This window comes from Oncorhynchus gorbuscha, linkage group LG13, assembly GCF_021184085.1.
Source record: "Oncorhynchus gorbuscha isolate QuinsamMale2020 ecotype Even-year linkage group LG13, OgorEven_v1.0, whole genome shotgun sequence".
Lineage (NCBI taxonomy): Eukaryota > Metazoa > Chordata > Actinopteri > Salmoniformes > Salmonidae > Oncorhynchus > Oncorhynchus gorbuscha.
The window spans coordinates 3,032,022-3,054,623 of NC_060185.1; the positions used below are offsets into that span (position 1 = coordinate 3,032,022).

General features: G+C 42.5%; 1 protein-coding gene across 1 annotated transcript in view; it reads right to left on the minus strand.

The window, feature by feature from the left end:
• tenm4 (teneurin transmembrane protein 4) overlaps positions 1-22,602 on the minus strand; it is a 484,585-nt gene that overhangs the window by 17,137 nt on the left and 444,846 nt on the right. The window contains exons 29-35 of the mRNA XM_046293604.1: positions 19,789-20,085; positions 16,660-17,033; positions 14,602-14,980; positions 12,913-13,203; positions 11,881-12,155; positions 9,728-10,023; positions 5,130-5,272 (exon numbers count right to left, since the gene is read on the minus strand). Of these exons, the coding sequence (XP_046149560.1) occupies positions 5,130-5,272; positions 9,728-10,023; positions 11,881-12,155; positions 12,913-13,203; positions 14,602-14,980; positions 16,660-17,033; positions 19,789-20,085 (2,055 nt within the window). The remainder of the gene's footprint in view (positions 1-5,129; positions 5,273-9,727; positions 10,024-11,880; positions 12,156-12,912; positions 13,204-14,601; positions 14,981-16,659; positions 17,034-19,788; positions 20,086-22,602) is intronic.

Genomic DNA, 22,602 nt, shown 5'->3' on the forward strand with positions numbered 1-22,602 from the left:
ATGGTGTGAGGAGGTGCTGTGCTGGTGACACTGTCAGCGATTTATTAGCATTCAAGGCACACTTAACCAGCATGGCTACCACAGCATTCTGCAGCGATACGCCCATCCCATCTGGTTTGTGCTTAGTGGGACTATCATTTGGTTTTCAACAGGACAATGACCCAACACACCTCCAGGCTGTGTAAGGGCTATTTGACCAAGAAGGAGAGTGATTGAGTGCTGCATCAGATGACCTGGCCTCCACAATCCCCCGACCTCAACCCAACTGAGATGGTTTGGGAAGAGTGAAGGAAAAGCAGCCAACAAGTGTTCAGCATATGTGGGAACTCCTTCAAGACTGTTGGAAAAGCATTCCAGGTGAAGCTGGTTGAGAGAATGCCAAGAGTGTGCAAAGCTGTCATCAAGGAAAAGGGTGGCTACTTTGAAGAATCTAAAATATAAAATAAAGACCTGTTTTTGTTACTACATGATTCCATATGTGTTATTTCATAGTTTTGATGTCTTCACTATTATTCTACAATGTAGAAAACAGAACAAATAAAGGAAAACCCTGGGATGAGAAACCTTTGACTGGTTCTATATATATGGTTCTGTATATATATTGAAAATATACACGATTTGAAACGGAAATGCTTGGAAGGGTGATTCTGTATGTCTGTCTGGCAGCCTTAAAGGAGGAACCACTGGGGGCTGGGTTCAGAGGCTCCCCATGGGGGAAACAATATGGAGACGCACACAGGAGAGGAGAGTCCCATGGAGATTTGGGCATGAGTGCACACACACGCACACACACACGCACACGCACACACACACACACACACACACACACACACACACACACACACACACACACACACACACACACACACCATTATTCTCGGGGGAGGAGGCCCAGATAGGAAAAATGTATCCCACAGGACACCCATCACTGTAGCTATGTCAATATTACTGGATGGTAGCGAATTGGTCAAGGCACGCGGCAATACCTCAAGGTATCAAGGTACTGAGTAGCACCTGGGCTGCATCCCACATGGCTGAGTATTCCCTATTTGGTGGACTGATACAGGGCCCAGAGGGCTCTATATACTGTAGGGAATAGGGTTATGGACAGGGCCCAGAGGGCTCTATATACTGTAGGGAATAGGGTTATGGACAGGGCCCAGAGGGCTCTATATAGGGAATAGGGTTATGGACAGGGCCCAGAGGGCTCTATATACTGTAGGGAATAGGGTTATGGACAGGGCCCAGAGGGCTCTATATAGGGAATAGGGTTATGGACAGGGCCCAGAGGGCTCTATATACTGTAGGGAATAGGGTTAGGGGCACAGGGCCCAGAGGGCTCTATATACTGTAGGGAATAGGGTTATGGACAGGGCCCAGAGGGCTCTATATACTGTAGGTTATAGGGTCCCATTTGGGATGAAACGACTGTACTGTATATAGGTTATAGGGTCCCATTCGAACCAGGGCACTGTATATAGGTTATAGGGTCCCATTCGAACCAGGGCACTGTATAGGTTATAGGGTCCCATTCGAACCAGGGCACTGTATAGGTTATAGGGTCCCAATTGGGATGAAAGGACTGTACTGTATAGGTTATAGGACTCAGACCAGGTCAAGCTGGGTTTGATCTGATAGTTCCTGGTCTAAAGTAGTGCACTACATAGGGAATAGGGTGCCCTGGTCTAAAGTAGTGCACTACATAGGGAATAGGGTGCCCTGGTCTAAAGTAGTGCACTACATAGGGAATAGGGTGCCCTGGTCTAAAGTAGTGCACTACATAGGGAATAGGATACCCTGGTCTAACGTAGTGCACTACATAGGGAATAGTGTTCCATTTAGAACACATTGTTCTTATCACTCTTCCTTATTAGGCCCAGCTGTCCTCAGCATTATGGTCATTATAAGGGCCTTTTAGGATCTGACCTATTCTTATTGACTAAACAGCTATGAAAGCTTATCATTTTACGGTAAAAGGCTGGGACGCTGAGTGACACTCTGTCTAGGGATCGGCTGTGAGCCTAATGTGTGGCTGGCTGGGTGGCTGTTCGATCCAGCTGTAACTACAGCCGTCCAAGACAACAACAACCTGTTTAATTATTCACACTGGACTCCGAGGCAGCAGGCGATATGAAGGGCTGATCAACGAGGGAACCAGAGCATGCCTTGTCTGTCTACTCTCTGCCTGGCTGTGAGGGAAGATGTAAAGCAGAGATGAAATTGATGGTCTCTTGGTGGTGGAGGAGAAGAAACAATGAATCTCTCTAATGGCAGCTAGGACAATTACCAGAGGCGTTTAGGCATGACTCTGTTTCTCAGGTCCCCATACCCCAGACAGAGGGGCCACTGGGCCATGATCTGGTCTGATAACTGGCTAGCTCCTAAGGGAGTCTGGAACTCTGCTAACAGGTTGGTTACTATCTGATAGGAAAGACAGAGGGAGAGGTATGAGGATGAGCGGGATGGAGTGGATGGAGAGATGGAGGGATGGAGGGATGGAGGGATGGAGAGATGGAGGGATGGAGAGATGGAGAGATGGAGAGATGGAGAGATGGAGGGATGGAGAATGGAGGGATGGAGAGATGGAGGGATGGAGAGATGGAGGGATGGAGAGATGGAGGGATGGAGGGATGGAGAGATGGAGGGATGGAGAGATGGAGGGATGGAGAGATGGAGGGATGGAGAGATGGAGGGATGGAGAGATGGAGGGATGGAGGGATGGAGGGATGGAGGGATGGAGGGATGGAGAGATGGAGGGATGGAGAGATGGAGGGATGGAGAGATGGAGGGATGGAGAGATGGAGGGATGGAGGGATGGAGAGATGGAGGGATGGATTAATGGCTGGAAGGATGGATTGATGGATTGATGGCTGGAGGGAGGGATGGATTGATGGCTGGAGGGAGGGATGGAGAGATGGAGGGATGGATTAATGGCTGGAAGGATGGATTGATGGAGGGATGGATTAATGGCTGGAAGGATGGATTGATGGAGGGATGGTTTGATGGAGAGATGGAGGGATAGATTGATGGAGGGATGGATTGATGGAGAGATGGAGGGATAGATTGATGGAGAGATGGAGGGATGGATTGATGGAGAGATGGAGGGATGGATTGATGGAGAATGGAGGGATGGATTGATGGCTGGAGGGATGGATTGATGGTTGGATGGAGGGATGGATTGATGGCTGGATGGAGGGATGGATTGATGGAGGGATGGATTGATGGCTGGAGGGAGGGATGGATTGATGGCTGGAGGGAGGGATGGAGGGATGGATTCATGGCTGGAGGGATGGATTGATGGCTGAATGGAGGGATGGATTGATGGCTGAATGGATTAATGGCTGAATGGATTAATGGAGGGATGGGTTGATGGTTGGAGGGAGGGATGGTTTGATGGTTGGAGGAAGGGATGGATTGATGGCTGAATGGATTAATGGAGGGATGGATTGATGGTTGGAGGGAGGGATGGATTGATGGCTGAATGGATTAATGGAGGGATGGATTGATGGATGGATGGAGGGATGGATTGATGGCTGAATGGATTAATGGAGGGATGGGTTGATGGTTGGAGGGAGGGATGGATTGATGGCTGAATGGATTAATGGAGGGATGGATTGATGGTTGGAGGGAGGGATGGATTGATGGTTGAATGGATTAATGGAGGGATGGATTGATGGCTGGATGGAGGGATGGATTGATGGTTGAATGGATTAATGGAGGGGTGGATTGATGGTTGAATGGATTAATGGAGGGATGGATTGATGGCTGGATGGAGGGATGGATTGATGGCTGGATGGAGGGATGGATTGATGGTTGGATGGAGGGATGGATTGATGGCTGGATGGAGGGATGGATTGATGGCTGGATGGAGGGATGGATTGATGACTGGATGGAGGGATGGAGGGATGGATTGTATTGGGAATTATCCAGTACATATGTGCCCATTATACATTTTGTAGCAGTCAGCAGGATGAGTGTTCTCTATAAGTGTATCTGGGTCATTAGACACCATTAGATATGCCCCTGTCTGGGGAGTGAACGTGTCTGGTTATTTTTGTACCATTGCTATGGCTCTTGTGTTTTTATGCCCTAATGTGAAACCAAACTGAAATGAGTGCAAGACAAAAAGATAACAGTGGCTAAATGCCAGAGGGGGTTAATCATTTAGTGCAAGGCAAAAAGATAACGGTGGCTAAATGCCAGAGGGGGTTAATCATTTAGTGCAAGGCAAAAAGATAACGGTGGCTAAATGCCAGAGGGGGTTAATCATTTAGTGCAAGGCAAAAAGATAACAGTGGCTAAATGCCAGAGGGGGTTAATCATTTAGTGCAAGGCAAAAATATAACAGTGGCTAAATGCCAGAGGGGGTTAATCAAGAACATAAAGAGGAGTTACTATGTGTGTGATGTAGGGATGAAACCTGTATAAAAAGTGTGTGCCAATGATGGAAAGGGAGTTCATGAACCAGCTCGGCTTATATTACATTGTAATAAAGTCTATTTGAACTCACAGGCTCCGGTATTTGAGAACTATTATTGACTGAATATTTCCACGACAATTGATGGCGAGATGGAGGGATGGAGGGATGGCTGGAAGGAGGGATGGAGGGATGGATTGATGGAGGGATGGTTGGATGGATTGATGGCTGGATGGAGGGATGGTTGGATGGAGGGATGGTTGGATGGAGGGATGGATTGATGGTTGGATGGATTAATGGAGGGATGGTTTGATGGTTGGAGGGAGGGATGGATTGATGGCTGAATGGATTAATGGAGGGATGGTTTGATGGTTGGAGGGAGGGATGGATTGATGGCTGAATGGATTAATGGAGGGATGGATTGATGGTTGGAGTGAGGGATGGATTGATGGCTGAATGGATTAATGGAGGGATGGATTGATGGCTGAATGGATTAATGGAGGGATGGATTAATGGTTGGATGGATTAATGGAGGGATGGATTGATGGTTGGATGGAGGGATGGAGGAATGGATGGATGGATGGATTGATGGTTGGATGGAGGGATGGATTAATGGAGGGATGGATGGATGGATGGGAGCGACAGAGATATCAGTGAGGATTGGAGGGATGGATGACTGAGTGTCCAGTACAGTAGTGTAGACCGATATTACCTTAGTGCTGTCCCACTCCTGAGCGTTGATCTGTGTTCTGACTAGCTCGTAGGACGGCTCCATGGTATCAGTAGAAGGTTTACGGTAGCCTGGTATAACGTTGTACAGCTGGAAGCCAAACGTCACCAGCCAACTATTGACATCTGGGGAAAAGGGGATGAGATAAATACATTTCAAATAAACAGTACAGGCTTATCATTATCATACACACATACCACAATGTATTGTAGACCCTGGAAACACTATGATCTGAGGCGTCAAATCAAAACCTGTTGCAGAGAATATCTAGTACACACTAGAAGGCTGTCCAAAGATCCACTCCATGCCTACAGTCAGGACACTTGATCTCAGGCCTTGGACAAGCTAGCTGTGATTAGTACTTGAATAGCGCTGGAGAGACGATATGATGATTCATCTCCTATAGTCTTACATGTGCAGGACTGCTCACCCTGGTTGGGTGGCTGTTATCAACACAGGTGACACCTCTCAGAGAGAGCCTGTCATAAACATCATTAAACATTCACCTGGTCGACACAGGTGCTTTATTTATAGTAGCTTTTCCACCAAACTGTGTTTTTCTAACATGGCTTAATAAGTTGACAATGGGCTTTAAATCACATCCCCAGAAAGAGCTTTAAATCACATCCCCAGAAGAGCTTTAAATCACATCCCCAGAAGAGCTTTAAATCACATCCCCAGAAGAGCTTTAAATCACATTCCAGAAAGAGCTTTAAATCACATCCCCAGAAGATCTTTAAATCACATCCCCAGAAAGAGCTTTAAATCACATCCCCAGAAACAGCTTTAAATCACATCCCCAGAAATAGCTTTAAATCACATCCCCAGAAGATCTTTAAATCACATCCCCAGAAAGAGCTTTAAATCACATCCCCAGAAACAGCTTTAAATCACATCCCCAGAAGATCTTTAAATCACATCCCCAGAAAGAGCTTTAAATCACATCCCCAGAAACAGCTTTAAATCACATCCCCAAAAGAGCATAAAAGTGGGACTGAAGCAGAGTAGATATTGAGTCATTTGTTATGTCAACCCCCTCCAATAGGGGGTTATTCTCTTGGTTCCACGTTTAGGCACCTCTTCAGTTATTCACGGCTGCATTGTGGCACCTGACAGAGATGTTTTAAATAAGGATTTTTTGGGGGGTTTGAAGACAATGAAAGGACCCAGGTAATCAGCTGAATGGAATGGAAATGTCAGCGCCATCAATCACAATACAGCCCGAGAAACCTCTCTGGTGAGGGAGCTAAGGCTTCGTTCCAAATGGACCCTGTTCACTATATAGTGCACTACTTCGGACCAGTACATTATGTAGGGAATAAGGTGCCATTTTGGGACGCACTTTTTATCTAACAAGAAGAAATCACTGTGGTTATATCTAACAGGCTACTTAGCATTCCTCCTTCAGTCTAGTGGAGGGCCATAGAGCTGATCTGAGATCTGTGGAAACGTCTCTGACGAGACGAGTAATGTAGGGTATTTAAACAAGATGCAGTAGATGGTATAGAGTACAGTATATACATATGAAATGAGTAATGTAGGGTATTTAAACAAGATGCAGTAGATGGTATAGAGTACAGTATATACATATGAGACGAGTAATGTAGGGTATGTAAACATTATATAAAGTGGCATTGTTTAAAGTGGCTAGTGATATATTTTACATCATTTCCCATCAATTCCCATTATTAAAGTGGCTGGAGTTGAGTCAGTGTGTTGGCAGCAGCCACTCAATGTTAGTGGTGGCTGTTTAACAGTCTGATGGCCTTGAGATAGAAGCTGTTTTTCAGTCTCTCAGTCCCAGCTTTGATGCACCTGTACTGACCTCGCCTTCTGGGTGATAGCGGGGTGAACAGGCAGTGGCTCGGGTGGTTGTTGTCCTTGATGATCTTTATGGCTATCCTGTAGGTGTCCTGGAGGGCAGGTAGTTTGTCCCCGGTGATGCGTTGTGCAGACCTCTAGAATGAGTTCAGTCAGCCACGCAATGGCCCATATTCACAGTGTCTCAAAGTAGTGTGCTGATCGAGGATCAGTTTCGTCTTTCAGATCATATTGAAATGATAATGGAATGAACAGGGGGACCTCCAACTCCGACAAGCGTTATCAATACGGGCCAATGTCCTCACATACAGACACAGTCCAAACAACCCCATCAAAACAGTCTTACTGTAGACCAGAACAGTTATCTTACTGTAAACCAGAGCAGTTATCTTACTGTAGACCAGAACAGTAGTCTTACTGTAGACCAGAACAGTAGTCTTACTGTAGACCAGAACAGTTCTCTTACTGTAAACCAGAGCAGTTATCTTACTGTAAACCAGAGCAGTTATCTTACTGTAGACCAGAACAGTAGTCTTACTGTAGACCAGAACAGTTATCTTACTGTAAACCAGAGCAGTTATCTTACTGTAGACCAGAACAGTAGTCTTACTGTAGACCAGAACAGTAGTCTTACTGTAGACCAGAACAGTAGTCTTACTGTAGACCAGAACAGTAGTCTTACTGTAGACCAGAACAGTAGTCTTACTGTAGACCAGAACAGTTCTCTTACTGTAAACCAGAGCAGTTATCTTACTGTAGACCAGAACAGTAGTCTTACTGTAGACCAGAACAGTAGTCTTACTGTAGACCAGAACAGTTCTCTTACTGTAAACCAGAGCAGTTATCTTACTGTAAACCAGAGCAGTTATCTTACTGTAGACCAGAACAGTAGTCTTACTGTAGACCAGAACAGTTCTCTTACTGTAAACCAGAGCAGTTATCTTACTGTAGACCAGAACAGTAGTCTAACTGTAGACCAGAACAGTTCTCTTACTGTAAACCAGAGCAGTTGTCTTACTGTAAACCAGAACAGTTATCTTACTGTAAACCAGAACAGTAGTCTTACTGTAGACCAGAATAGTAGTCTTACTGTAGACCAGAACAGTAGTCTTACTGTAGACCAGAACAGTTGTCTTACTGTAGACCAGGACAATTCTCTTACTGTAGACCAGAACAGTAGTCTTACTGTAGACCAGAACAGTAGTCTTACTGTAGATCAGAACAGTTATCTTACTGTAAACCAGAACAATTATATTACTGTAGACCAGAACAGTAGTCTTACTGTAGACCAGAACAGTAGTCTTACTGTAAACCAGAACAGTAGTCTTACTGTAGACCAGAACAGTAGTCTAACTGTAGACCATAACAGTAGTCTTACTGTAGACCATAACAGTAGTCTTAAGGTAGACCAGAACAGTAGTCTTACTGTAGACCAGAACAGTAGTCTTACTGTAGACCAGAACAGTAGTCTTACTGTAGACCAGAACAGTTATCTTACTGTAAACCAGAACAGTAGTCTTACTGTAGACCAGAATAGTAGTCTAAAGGTAGACCAGAACAGTAGTCTTACTGTAAACCAGAATAGTAGTCTTAAGGTAGACCAGAACAGTAGTCTTACTGTAGACCAGAATAGTAGTCTTAAGGTAGACCAGAACAGTAGTCTTACTGTAAACCAGAACAGTAGTCTTAAGGTAGACCAGAACAGTAGTCTTACTGTAGACCAGAACAGTTATCTTACTGTAAACCAGAACAGTAGTCTTACTGTAGACCAGAATAGTAGTCTTACTGTAGACGAGAACAGTAGTCTTACTTTAGACCAGAACAGTTGTCTTACTGTAGACCAGGACAATTATCTTACTGTAGACCAGAACAGTAGTCTTACTGTAGACCAGAACAGTAGTCTTACTGTAGACCAGAACAGTAGTCTTACTGTAAACCAGAACAGTAGTCTTAAGGTAGACCAGAACAGTAGTCTTACTGTAAACCAGAACAGTAGTCTTACTGTAGACCAGAACAGTAGTCTTACTGTAGACCAGAACAGTAGTCTTACTGTAGACCAGAACAGTAGTCTTAATGTAGACCAGAACAGTTGTCTTACTGTAGACCAGAACAGTAGTCTTAAGGTAGACCAGAACAGTAGCCTTACTGTAAACCAGAACAGTAGTCTTAAGGTAGACCAGAATAGTAGTCTTACTGTAAACCAGAACAGTAGTCTTACTGTAGACCAGAACAGTAGTCTTACTGTAGACCAGAACAGTAGTCTTACTGTAGACCAGAACAGTAGTCTTACTGTAAACCAGAACAGTAGTCTTACTGTAAACCAGAACAGTAGTCTTACTGTAAACCAGAACAGTAGTCTTACTGTAGACCAGAACAGTAGTCTTACTGTAGACCAGAACAGTAGTCTTACTGTAGACCAGAACAGTAGTCTTACTATAGACCAGAACAGTAGTCTTACTGTAAACCAGAACAGTAGTCTTACTGTAGACCAGAACAGTAGTCTTACTGTAAACCAGAACAGTTGCAGCATGGTGACTGCTTTCTCTCTCTCATTCTCTCATTCACTCCATTCCGTTCCTCTGCCAATATATACACAATAATTCTCCCTCCCTCCCTCCCTCCCTCCCTCCCTCCCTCCCTCCCTCCCTCCCTCCCTCCCTCCCTCCCTCCCTCCCTCCCTCCCTCCCTCCCTCCCTCTCTCCTCTCTCCCTCTCTCCCTCCCACCCTCCCTCCCTCCATCCCTCCCTCCTCAGACTGACCTGTCATGTAACACTTGGTCTCCAGGCTGTTGCTGAGAGGGTTGTTGTTCTTGAACATGTACAGATTGAAAGGGACTATGTTGTTGGCGTTCAGCCTGCTCCACACCTCATGGTCCGGCGTGGTCCATCGCCCGGCCATGGTATCATAGTCCCTCCGGCCCATGTGTACCAGGCGGCTCAGGGGCTCATATAGACCACCCTGGTACCCCAGGATGAGGTGGAAGCTTGGGTTGGAGTCCAGGTACACCTCCCCGAAAGCAGTGTGGAGGATCTGCTTGATCATCAGGCCAGAGCCACTGAAATAAAGAACACCAAAATGAGTCCAAGGGGGTACTTCCTTAATGACACTCTGTTCCCTATATAGCGTACCCCTGTTCCTCCATTCAAAGGATGTTCTTTCAAGAGCAGCAATCATTTCGGATAAATTACGTCACTGTATAAAACAAGCAACAAAAACACTTCTGTACGACAATTAAGGAATCATCTAATATAATATTTAATATTTGTGAGACGAAGAGTAGATATGTGGTTTCCACCGTGAAGCATGGAGGAGGAGGAGGTGTGATGGTGTTGGGGTGCTTTGCTGGTGACACTCTCTGTGATATATTTAGAATTGAAGGCATACTTAACCAGCATGGCTACAACAGCATTCTGCAGTGATACACCATCCCATCTGGTTTACACTTAGTGGGACTATTGTTTTTCAAGAGGACAATTACCCAGCACACACCTCCAGGCTGTGTAAGGGCTATTTGACCAAGAAGGAGAGTGATGGAGTGCTGCCAAGAAGGAGAGTGATGGAGTGCTGCCAAGAAGGAGAGTGATGGAGTGCTATATCAGATGACCTGGCCTCCACAATCACCCGACCTCAACCCAACTGAGATGGTTTGGGATGAGTTTTATAATTGTATATTTAACCCTTATTTTACCAGGTAAGTTGACTGAGAACACATTCTCATTTACAGCAACTACCTTGGGAATAGTTACTGGGGAGAGGAGGGGGATGAAATAGCCAATCGGATACTGGGGATGATTATGTGACCGTGATGGTATGAGGGCCAGATTGAGAATTTATCCAGGACACCGGGGTTAACATCCCTACTCTTACGTTAAGTGCCATGGGTTCTTTAGTGACCACAGAGAGTCAGGACACCGGGGTTAACATCCCTACTCTTACGATAAGTGCCATGGGTTCTTTAGTGACCACAGAGAGTCAGGACACCGGGGTTAACATCCCTACTCTTACGATAAGTGCCATGGGTTCTTTAGTGACCACAGAGAGTCAGGACACCGGGGTTAACATCCCTACTCTTACGTTAAGTGCCATGGGTTCTTTAGTGACCACAGAGAGTCAGGACACCGGGGTTAACATCCCTACTCTTACGTTAAGTGCCATGGGTTCTTTAGTGACCACAGAGAGTCAGGACACCGGGGTTAACATCCCTACTCTTACGTTAAGTGCCATGGGTTCTTTAGTGACCACAGAGAGTCAGGACACCGGGGTTAACATCCCTACTCTTACGTTAAGTGCCATGGGTTCTTTAGTGACCACAGAGTCAGGACACCGGGGTTAACATCCCTACTCTTACGTTAAGTGCCATGGGTTCTTTAGTGACCACAGAGAGTCAGGACACCCGTTTTAACGCCCCATCCAAAAGACATTGGACCGCAGAGTGAAGGAAAGCAGCCAACAAGTGCTCAGCATATGTGGGAACCCCTTCGAGACTGTTGGAAAAGCATTCCAGGTGAAGCTGGTTGAGAGAATGCCAAGAGTGTGCAAAGCTGTCATCAAGGTAAAGGGTGGCTACTTTGAAGAATCACAAATATAACATATATTTTGATTTAACACTTTTTTGGTTACTATATGATTCCATATGTGTTATTTCATAGTTTTGATGTCTTCATTTATTATTCTACAATATAGAAAATAGTAACAATAAAGTGTGTCCAAACTTCTGACTGGTACGGTATAAATATATATACATATTTTCATACATTATTTGTACTTTATTTCAAGTTTGAGAAAATAGAGACATTGACATTAATACAACAGAGATAAAACAATATTAATCTTCTACTGAGCCAAAAGTGAACTTATCCTCCCACTGACATCATGACTAAGTTAAGATTCGCTCCCCCTCCCCCATAATCACCTGAAGACGGCCTGCGGCGTGCCGATTGTATCACACGCTACATAAAACTCATCCCCACTACTGAGCTCCATGGAGAACAGGTGTCCTTGCAGGTCGTAGTAGAGGGAAGAGATCTCTGAGCTGGTGTGGTTGTACATGTGAGTGACCCGGGTGGGACTGGACAGGTCAGCATAGAAGAACTGGAGGTGGTGCCCGAGACTGGACCTAGATGAGACCCTCCGACCCAGACCATCGTACCGGTAGCGGATACTCCAGCCGCTCACCCGGTTGTAGACCTTAACAAGAAACGTATCAATCAATAAAAGAAGAAAAAAAGAGTTACTATATTTGATCAACACCTTTTATACCAAACTTGAGGACACCTTACGTTAAAAAGATTTACCTTACGTTAAAAAGATTTACCTTACGTTAAAAAGATTTACCTTACGTTAAAAAGATTTACCTTACGTTAAAAAGATTTACCTTACGTTAAAAAGATTGACCTTACGTTAAAAAGATTGACCTTACGTTAAAAGTACATTAAAATCAAAGTGTGAATAAAAGGAATCCGAAGACCATAGGGAACAGAACAGATCTCACAGAGCATCGGCTAGCAGGAACACATTCAAGACAGAGCATCAGCTAGCAGGAACACATTCAAGACAGAGCATCGGCTAGCAGGAACACATTCAAGACAGAGCATCGGCTAGCAGGAACATATTCAAGACAGAGCATCGGCTAGCAGGAACACATTCAAGACAGAGCATCGGCTAGCAGGAACACATTCAAGACAGAGCATCGGCTAGCAGGAACACATTCAAGACAGAGCATCGGCTAGCAGGAACACATTCAAGACAGAGCATCGGCTAGCAGGAACACATTCAAGACAGAGCATCGGCTAGCAGGAACACATTCAAGACAGAGCATCAGCTAGCAGGAACATATTCAAGACAGAGCATCGGCTAGCAGGAAGAGTTTTGAGCTGTTTTTGAAAGTGTCCACTGTGTGGTTTTATAAAGCATCAACTGTGATGGAGTGTTGCTACTATCTTACCTTAACCAGTAGTCCAGGCGAGCTGTACTCAAAGAATTCGTTCCCTCTCTGGTTCAGAAAGCCGTCCTCGTCCATGCGGTACTGGACGTCTCCCAGCCTGGTGATGCGGTCTCGGAGGTCGTAACGTAGCGGCGTGAGGCGGGCGCTGTTCCCGGGGCTCAGCAGGTGAAGGTTACCGTTCAGGTCATAGCTGTAACGCCACAGTGGCTTGTCGTTGACAGACACTACCTGGAGCTGCCCATCAGCATCGTATTCATAGGTATACCGAGTAGTGTTGGCATACGGACCCACCTTAGAGAAACAAAACATGAATTTGTCAATCAATCAGTCGATCAATATATAGGTGTTGGTGTACAGACCCACCTTAGAAATCCTTACTTAATCAATCAATCAAATGTGATTATAATTAAGCAACAATAAGGCCGGAGGGGGTGCGGTATATGGCCAATATACCACGGCTAAGGGCCGTTCTTATGCATGACACAACGCGGAGTGCCTGGACACAGGCCTTCGCCGTGGTAAATTGGCCATATACCACAAACCCCCGAGGGTCCTTATTGCTGATATAAACTGGTTACCAACGTAATGAGCAGGAATATACCCAGTATGGTATATGGTCTGATATACCACAGGATTTCAGCCAATCAGAATTCAGGGCTCGAACCACCCGGTTTATTAAGTCTGGTAAAATGAACCCATCTCAGAACACTACCTGCGGCAGGTAGCCTAGCGTTTAAGATCGTTGAGCCAGTCACCAAAATGTTTTTCCCGAGCCAACTAGTTGAAAAAATGTGCTCTTGATCAAGGCTAAATGACTCACTACTACAGTCGCTCTGGATCAGAGAGTCTGTTAAATGACTCACTACTGTAGTGTCTCTGGATCAGAGAGTCTGCTAAATGACTCACTATTATAGTGTCTCTCTGGATCAGAGAGTCTGCTAAATGACTCACTACTGTAGTGGCTCTGGATCAGAGAGTCTGCTAAATGACTCACTACTGTAGTGGCTCTGGATCAGAGAGTCTGCTAAATGACTCACTACTATAGTGTCTCTGTATGAGAGAGTCTGTTAAATGACTCACTACTGTAGTGGCTCTGGATCAGAGAGTCTGCTAAATGACTCACTACTGTAGTGTCTCTGGATCAGAGAGTCTGCTAAATGACTCACTATTATAGTGTCTCTCTGGATCAGAGAGTCTGCTAAATGACTCACTACTGTAGTGGCTCTGGATCAGAGAGTCTGCTAAATGACTCACTACTATAGTGTCTCTGGATGAGAGAGTCTGTTATATGACTCACTACTGTAATGGCTCTGGATAAGAGAGTCTGTTATATGACTCACTACTGTAGTGGCTCTGGATAAGAGAGTCTGTTAAATGACTCACTACTGTAGTGGCTCTGGATCAGAGAGTCTGTTAAATGATCACTACTGTAGTGGCTCTGGATAAGAGAGTCTGTTAAATGACTCACTACTGTCGTGGCTCTGGATCAGAGAGTCTGTTATATGACTCACGTAAACCGTTCGAACGATGTTCTGATAACAAAGAAGAAGACATTTGCTGTTATATACTTCAAATGTGTCTAATTCTACTGTCTACTTGTCTGTTTTATCCTGTGAGTGACTCTTGGGAGATGACCTACAAGACATCCTAAAGCAAACAGCACAGAAAGAAAGAGCTGACCAGACCAACCTTGAGTTCCTTGGCGACCACGCGCCCCATGTTATCGTACTGCACCATCATCCAGTACATGAGTGACCTGAAGATCTCGTACTGGACCTCCTTCACGCGGCCGTAGGCATCGAAGTGTTTGGTGTGTGTCATCACGGCCGTGGTGATTATCTGGTTGATGTCGTAGTAGATGACCCCGAACTTCCCAAACTGCTCCGTCTTCCCCGACACGTCATCGTAGCGATACAGGTCAATGGGGAGAGGAGTCTCGTTGATCACCGCTTGCATGCTGGTGACCCGGAAGCTGTTGTCATAGACGTAGTCGAAGCGTGCGTTGACCATCCCCTCTTCGCTGAACCTAAAGATCTGCCTGTCGATGAGTGGGCCGATCTGACGGTACCTGTAGTGTAGTGAACATTAATGTTAGTCCAGTCCGTGTTTTTATTATGTTACTGACTGATACAGTCAGTACTCCAGTCCATGTTTTTATTATGTTACTGACTGATACAGTCACTACTCCAGTCCATGTTTTTATTATGTTACTGACTGATACAGTCAGTACTCCAGTCCATGTTTTTATTATGTTACTGACTGATACAGTCACTACTCCAGTCCATGTTTTTATTATGTTACTGACTGATACAGTCACTACTCCAGTCCATGTTTTTATTATGTTACTGACTGATACAGTCACTACTCCAGTCCATGTTTTTATTATGTTACTGACTGATACAGTCACTAATCCAGTCCATGTTTTTATTATGTTACTGACTGATACAGTCACTACTCCAGTCCATGTTTTTATTATGTTACTGACTGATACAGTCACTACTCCAGTCCATGTTTTTATTATGTTATTGACTGATACAGTCAGTACTCCAGTCCATGTTTTTATTATGTTACTGACTGACTCATTCATGCGCAAAGCTGTCATCAAGGTAAAGGGTGGCTCCTTTGAAGAATCACAAATATAACATATAGTTTGATTTGTTTGAACAAATTGTTGGATACTTCATGATTCCACTTGTGTTATTTCATAGTTTTGATGTCTCAACTATTATTCAATGTAGAAAATAGTAAAAAATAAAGAAAAACCCTTGAATGAGTGTCCAAACTTTTGACTGGTACTGTATATATCTGCATGTACCAAGTTGTTCAAATAACTCTAATCCAACCCAACCCAACCCTAACCTAACTCAACTCTAACCCTAACCTAACCCTAACCAAACCACGAACCTAACACAACCCTAACCCAACCCTAACCCAACCCAACCCTAACCAAACCACGAACCCAACCCAACCCAACCCAACCTAACCCTAACCTTAACCAAACCCAACCCAACCCAACCCAACCTAACCCTAACATAACCCTAACCAAACCACGAACCTAACACAACCCTAACCCAACCCTAACCCAACCCAACCCTAACCAAACCACGAACCCAACCCAACCCAACCCAACCTAACCCTAACCTTAACCAAACCCAACCCAACCCAACCCAACCTAACCCTAACCTAACCCTAACCAAACCACGAACCTAACACAACCCTAACCCAACCCTAACCCAACCCAACCCTAACCAAACCACGAACCCAACCCAACCCAACCCAACCTAACCCTAACCTTAACCAAACCCAACCCAACCCAACCCAACCTAACCCTAACATAACCCTAACCAAACCACGAACCTAACACAACCCTAACCCAACCCTAACCCAACCCAACCCTAACCCAACCCAACCCAACCCTAACCCAAACCTAACCCTAACCCAACCCTAACCCAAACAGTAACCTAACCCAACCCTAACCTAACCCTAACCCTAACCCAACCCTAACCATAACCATAACCCAACCCTAACCCAACCCTAACACTAACCTAACCCTAACATCAACCCAACCCTAACCCAACCCTAACACCAACACCAACACCAACCCTAACCTAACCTAACCTAACCTAACCTAACCTAACCCTAACCCTAACCCTAACAGCAACCCAACCCAACCCTAACCTAACCCTAACACCAACCTAACCCTAACACCAACCCAACCCTAACCTAACCCTATCCCAACCACAGTACCTTATAGTGCAGGTGGTTCCTTCAGTCTGCAGGTTCACCACCTTCAGCATCCCTGCCGCCTCATCGTAGGTGAACGCGATGCGTGTGGTATCGTAGAGCATCTCCAGTAGCTTGGCCAGCTTGCCGTACTTATACATCACCCTGCGCCCTGTGCCCAGGTAGCTAGTCTGCATCAGCTGACCATCTTCACTGTAGTCCTGCAGTACCGACGCGTTCCCCTCGGAGGGGCGGTACGTATTCCTATAGTAACCAACGGAGCGGGTGGTCTCCAGGGTGAAGCGGGCCACGTTGGGCATGGTCACAGAGGAGAGACGGTCGTTCTTGTCGAACTCAAAGATGTACTGACGCTGACTGTGGAGGAGCAGTACCATGGACTGAGGAGTAGAGAGGAGAGTGGGTCACCAATGGCGGCGGCTAAAATGGCGCCCTATTCCCTATATAGTGCACTGCATTTGAAGAAGGCCCAAAGGATTGTGCTCTTTAAAGGGCACACTACACAGGAGAGAAGATGTTAGACATTAGGAATGCTGTGAGGTAAATTGACAAGAGTCATTTTATTATGGGGTTATTTTCTATAGTTTCCTTTCAAGCCCTTTTCCTGAGTACCTACAGACAATACTGCACTGGCTAAACATACTGTATCCATACATTACACAAGCTGCTAGAGACATGCACAAGAGGTATAAAAAAGACATACAAATGTCAAACGCGACAAAAACAGCCAGACTCTACCGAAGTGTGTTACGCATTTAAGTCAGGAGCCAAGCTGTGAGATTCAACAACAGTTTTTATGGCTTCAATCGGGTAAGAAAGTATTGGGTTGGCAAATAATTAAATCACTGTGCAGTCTGCTGTCACAGCAGGCTATCATTCCAGCTTTGAATCAGACACTTAAGAGCTGCTAAACTGACTTCAGACCACTAATGGGATGGCCATTTTGTTAAATTAAATGGTAAAACCTGTACTGTACGTTGTTCTTTCTGTCTCCCCAAAGATCCCAACTTTAATTAACAATGTGAAAGTGACATTTCATTCCTTTCTGCTCATCAGAGTCTATTTTAGGGGCAACGGCCCTGTCAAGCTGTCTGCACTAACAATGTATAATGGATGTATACATATTGCTAGAGAGAGACAGAGAGACAGAAAACAGAGAAACAGAGAGACAGAGAGACAGAGAGACAGAGATACAGAGAGACAGAGAAACAGAGAAACAGAGAAACAGAGAAACAGAGAGACAGAGAGACAGAGAAACAGAGAAACAGAGAGACAGAGAAACAGAGAGACAGAGAGACAGAGAGACAGAGAAACAGAGAAACAGAGAAACAGAGAAACAGAGAAACAGAGAGACAGAGAGACAGAGAGAAAGAGAGAGAGACAGAGAGACAGAGAGACAGAGAAACAGAGAAACAGAGAGACAGAGAGAAAGAGAGAAAGAGAGAAAGACAGAGAAACAGTCCTTAATTACAGCTCTCTACACATCTCTCAAACAGACAGAGGCCAGATAACGCAGCGCAAAGCTAAGAGTACAGTAGACAGGAGGATTTAAAAGGAAACTTTGAACCAGAAATCTTAAATCTGCTTTTAAGGGCCTCTTGCTGCTACTTGCCACTGAAATATCAATCCCATTTTCTATTACAATACCCAGCCTGTATGTCTTTGACATGTATCTGTAGTAGAGCAGGCGTTCTCCATTATTTTCAAACCCTCAGTACACCGTGTACCTACTGAACCCTGCCGATGTCTACCTTTAAAGTACAGTAGGTCTATATATCATGACTTTCAGTGTATTTTATGTGGAGGGTTCATACAATTGTGTTTCCTATTCTCTGAGGATCTCTCTTCTAATTAAATATGTATTGAAATGTTCTTCACTAGGCAGTTCAAAGGATTCAAGAGCCTTCAGAAAGTATTCACACTCCTTGATTTTTTACAAATGTAGTTGTTTTACAGCCTGAATTTCCAAATGGATTAAATTGAGATTTTCTGTCACTGTCCTACACACAATACTTCATAATGCCAAAGTGGAATTATGTTTAAATTTTTTTTTTTTTTTTTTTTTTTACAAATGTATTAAAAAAACGAAAAGATGAAAATGTCTTGAGTCAATAAGAATTCAACTCCTTTGTTATGGAAATAATTCAGGAGTATATAATATAATATAACATGTGTTTATAATATAATATAACATGTGTTTATAATATAATATGTGTTTATAATATAACATGTGTTTATAATATAATATAACATGTGTTTATAATATAACATGTGTTTATAATATAATATAACATGTGTTTATAATATAACATGTGTTTATAATATAATATAACATGTGTTTATAATATAACATGTGTTTATAATATAATATAACGTGTGTTTACCAAGTCATATAATAAGTTGCATGGACTCACTCTGTGTGCAATAATAGTGTTTAACATGATGTTTTAATGACTACCTCATCTCTGTACCCCCACACATACAATGATCTGTAAGGCCCCTCAGTCGAGCAGTGAATTTCACAACACAGATTCAACCACAAAGACCAGGGAGGTTTTCCAATGAATCAAAAAAGAATGGCACCTATTGGTAGATGGGTAAAAATAATAAATCAGACATAAAATATCCCTTTGATCCTGGTGAAGTTATTAATTACACTTTGGATGGTGTATCAATACACCCAGTCACTACAAAGATACAGGTATCCTAACTCAGTTGCCGGTGAGGAAGGAAACCGGTCAGGGATTCCACCATGAGGCCAATGGTGAGTTTAAAACAGTTACAGAGTTTAATGGCTGTGAGAGGAGAGAACTGAGGATGGATCACCAACATTGTAGTTACTCCACAATACTAACCTAAATGACAGAGTGGTAAGAAGGACGTCTGTACAGAATACAAATATTCCAAAATATGCATCCTGTTTGCAACAAGGCACTAAAGTAAAACTGAACAAAATGTAATCTTGAAAGACTCACAGCTGTAATCACTGCCAACAGTGATTCCAACATGTATTGACTCAGGGGTGTGAATAATTATGTAAATTAAATATAATATAAATATGTTGAATCCATTTTGAATTCAGACACAACATGGTATACATCAAGCGGTATATGGAATACTAGAGGTGTTTTTTACCTTCTCCAGGTAAGTGTAGGTCCATGACTTCCCATCGGCAAAGATCTGCGACGTGATTCGACCATTCTGGTCGTACTCCATGCGTACAGACATGGTTCCTCGCTGGATGCCGGCCACGTGTCCGCCCGGGGAGTATGTGACGTTGACCCCATTGAGACGGCTGCTGGGGGCCCAGAGCGTCGGCCGTCCGGCGTGGTCATAGTGGATCCTTAACGTGAACTTCCTGTGGTCGTCGTAAACCTTCTCTGTACGTGTGATACGGTCAAAGTCCAGGGAGAGGAGGTTCCTGTTGTGGACCTAGGGGAGAGAAGACGAGGTCACTTCATTTGGTAAGACTTTACATTTTACGTTTTTATCCAAAGTTACTAACAATCAGTGTATTCAAAAAGTTAAGTAGGAGAAACCACCACATATCAGTTATTGAAAGTGTTCTACTTGAAGCTTGCAGGTATAATGCATTATTAATAATCCCCAGTTTACAATTGGCTCATTAATCCCCCTCCTCTCCCCTGTAACTATTCCCCAGGTCGTTGCTGCAAATGAGAACGTGTTCTCAGTCAACTTACCTGGTAAAATAACAGATGAATAAAATAAGTAAAATAAAAATTAATTATTGTGCTATTACAGTGCATTGTAATATAATAATAAAATAAAATAATAATAAATATAATACTATATATAATATAATAATATAATACTATATATAATATAATAATAATATATATAATACTATATATAAAACAATATTATAATAATATAATAATATATATATAATATAATATAATAATATAATATATAATATAATAATAATAATATAATAATAATAATAATATAATAATATATATATAATAATATAATAATATATATATAATAATATAATAATAATATAATACTATATATAATATAATAATAATATATAATACTATATATAATATAATAATCATATATATAATACTATATATAAAACAATATTATAATAATATAATAATATATATATAATAATATAATAATATATATATAATAATATAATAATAATATAATAATATATATATAATAATATAATAATAATATAATAATATATATATAATAATATAATAATAATATAATAATATATATATAATAATATAATAATAATATAATAATAACTATATAATAATATAATAATAATATAATAATAACTATATAATAATATAATAATAATATAATAATATATATATAATAATAGAATAATGATATAATAATATATATATAATAATATAATAATAATAGAATAATATTTATACATAATAATATAATAATAATAGAATAATATTTATACATAATAATATAATAATAATAGAATAATATTTATACATAATAATATAATAATAATATAATAATATATATATAATAATATAATAATATAATAATAATAATATAATAATAATATAATAATATTTATACATAATAATATAGTAACATATATACATAATAATATAATAATAAGATATACTAATATAATAATATTTATACATAATAATAGAATAATAATATAATAATATTTATACATAATAATATAATAATATAATAATATAATAATAAGATATACTAATATAATAATATATATAATAAGTCATATCGGTTGTGCAGTAAGGAAGTATTCTTGGCATGTGTGAGCCGGGACATCTCATTGAAGCATCATTTCCTGTTTCTATAGTGAACCAGTACACCACCTAGAAGGACTGTAGTTTACCGCAAGGCGTTACCCCTAACCCCCATTTCCTGTTTCTATAGTGAACCAGTACACCACCTAGAAGGACTGTAGTTTACCGCAAGGCGTTACCCCTAACCCCCATTTCCTGTTTCTATAGTGAACCAGTACACCACCTAGAAGGACTGTAGTTTACCGCAAGGCGTTACCCCTAACCCCCATTTCCTGTTTCTATAGTGAACCAGTACACCACCTAGAAGGACTGTAGTTTACCGCAAGGCGTTACCCCTAACCCCCATTTCCTGTTTCTATAGTGAACCAGTACACCACCTAGAAGGACTGTAGTTTACCGCAAGGCGTTACCCCTAACCCCCATTTCCTGTTTCTATAGTGAACCAGTACACCACCTAGAAGGACTGTAGTTTACCGCAAGGCGTTACCCCTAACCCCCATTTCCTGTTTCTATAGTGAACCAGTACACCACCTAGAAGGACTGTAGTTTACCGCAAGGCGTTACCCCTAACCCCCATTTCCTGTTTCTATAGTGAACCAGTACACCACCTAGAAGGACTGTAGTTTACCGCAAGGCGTTACCCCTAACCCCCATTTCCTGTTTCTATAGTGAACCAGTACACCACCTAGAAGGACTGTAGTTTACCGTTTCAAACCAGTACACCACCTAGGCGTTACCCCTAACCCCCATTTCCTGTTTCTATAGTGAACCAGTACACCACCTAGAAGGACTGTAGTTTACCGCAAGGCGTTACCCCTAACCCCCATTTCCTGTTTCTATAGTGAACCAGTACACCACCTAGAAGGACTGTAGTTTACCGCAAGGCGTTACCCCTAACCCCCATTTCCTGTTTCTATAGTGAACCAGTACACCACCTAGAAGGACTGTAGTTTACCGTTTCTAAGGCGTTACCCCTAACCCCCATTTCCTGTTTCTATAGTGAACCAGTACACCACCTAGAAGGACTGTAGTTTACCGCAAGGCGTTACCCCTAACCCCATTTCCTGTTTCTATAGTGAACCAGTACACCACCTAGAAGGACTGTAGTTTACCGCAAGGCGTTACCCCTAACCCCCATTTCCTGTTTCTATAGTGAACCAGTACACCACCT